The following is a 1,448-nucleotide window of genomic DNA, read 5'->3' on the forward strand; positions in this document are numbered from 1 at the left end:
GGAGAGAGAGAGAGAGAGGGGGGGGGTAACAAATAGTTTGACACAAAACAAACAGTACACGGACCTTACAATACCCACTCTGGCAATCGTACCTTAATCTTATTGTAGTCAAACTTGAGAGAGTGGTTGCAGTACTCGGGATAATGGCTGCCAGGTCCAGAAGGCCTTTAAAAGAAACAACAAAAACAACCAAACAAATAAATAGGCAAAACAAAAGCTTTCCTCCCCTGACTAGATCTAGTCTTTGTTCGTTATTAGTTGCTTTTTGTTGTTGTTTATTTATTCATTTCTATTGTTCGTTTGTTTTTAGTTCGTTCGTTCGTTTTGCTTGTTTGGCTTGTTTGATTTTATATTGTATTTGTAAGCTTGTTGAAGAACATGCATAAAGGTTGATAAAGAAGGCTTCATGTCAAAAATGGATTATTAACAGACGAAGAATAAGCTTTCAAGAAAAGAGAGGTAAAATCCCGAACTTACGTCTGATTATCTGATTTGAATCTGGGAACACCCCATTCCTCATGTTCCGAGTCTCAGCGATTCCTCATCAAAATAAGTTTCCTGCAATGCAGTCGTTAGATTGCATACACAGTGAAAAAAATGGTGAAATGTTACAGGTTGAACGCCCCTATCAACACTATTAGATTATTTAAGAGATTCTCCGAAAGGACCGAGTCAATTAGAAAATTGGTGTAAAGTGCCTTTCCCAAGGACACAAACTGGGGCTCGAACCCCCGAGGCCCCCCACTAGGGCAGTGCTACTGACTGAAATTGTCTTTAGGCCATTCCCAAAGATATTCTTATGCACAGTAGAATATTGTAAATGGGCTGGTTTTTCAATGTAATGCTCATACTGTGCGGAACAACATAGGGGAAACTGCAGCTGCTTTTTCTTTCCTCATCCTTACTAGATCTATCTTCTTTTTTCCTCTACTTCTTTTGTATGTTTGTCACTCTCTTGTGAACTGCTATTTCCGGGGTGCCTTGAGAGTCGAAGTAGACTTTGTTCTGTTGAGGCTAGACAGGTGAGTAGAGTAAGCCTGATTCCCCGTTTGGACTGCTCTGTTGACATCCACCCCTTGGCACTCATATGACCTTATGCAGTTGCGAGCGCCGTAAAACCATACTAAAACTTACAAACTCCCGAACCTGGCACACACGGTGTACCAGAGAAAAACGCACCTTGCATACCTATATAATAGATGGGTACTCAGGAGGTCACAATTCAATCGCATAAAGAATGGTAAGGTCAGAGCAAAACAATGGTAATAATCGTGTGATTAAAAGCTATCATGACGCACAGCCTGGTGAAATGTCAGATTATCTGTTGATATTAACGACTGATAGGCTCAACCGTTGAGAGCTACAACAAGATTGCGACAAATAAAAGAGAAGAGAGAAGAGGAGGAGATAGAATAAAGGAGTGGTTTAATGTTGTTTTTTTTTTAGGG

The 1,448-nt window shown here is 40.4% G+C and overlaps 1 protein-coding gene across 1 annotated transcript in view; it reads right to left on the minus strand.

Moving 5' to 3' along the window:
- The window catches only part of LOC106011115 (ribonuclease Oy), a gene marked incomplete in the record, with an annotated part of 19,271 nt that overhangs the window by 7,764 nt on the left and 10,059 nt on the right, over positions 1-1,448 (minus strand). The window contains 1 exon segment of the mRNA XM_013079593.2: positions 93-165. Within this exon segment, the coding sequence (XP_012935047.1) occupies positions 93-165 (73 nt within the window).

This window comes from Aplysia californica, unplaced genomic scaffold (genome assembly GCF_000002075.1).
Source record: "Aplysia californica isolate F4 #8 unplaced genomic scaffold, AplCal3.0 scaffold00057, whole genome shotgun sequence".
Taxonomy (NCBI): domain Eukaryota; kingdom Metazoa; phylum Mollusca; class Gastropoda; order Aplysiida; family Aplysiidae; genus Aplysia; species Aplysia californica.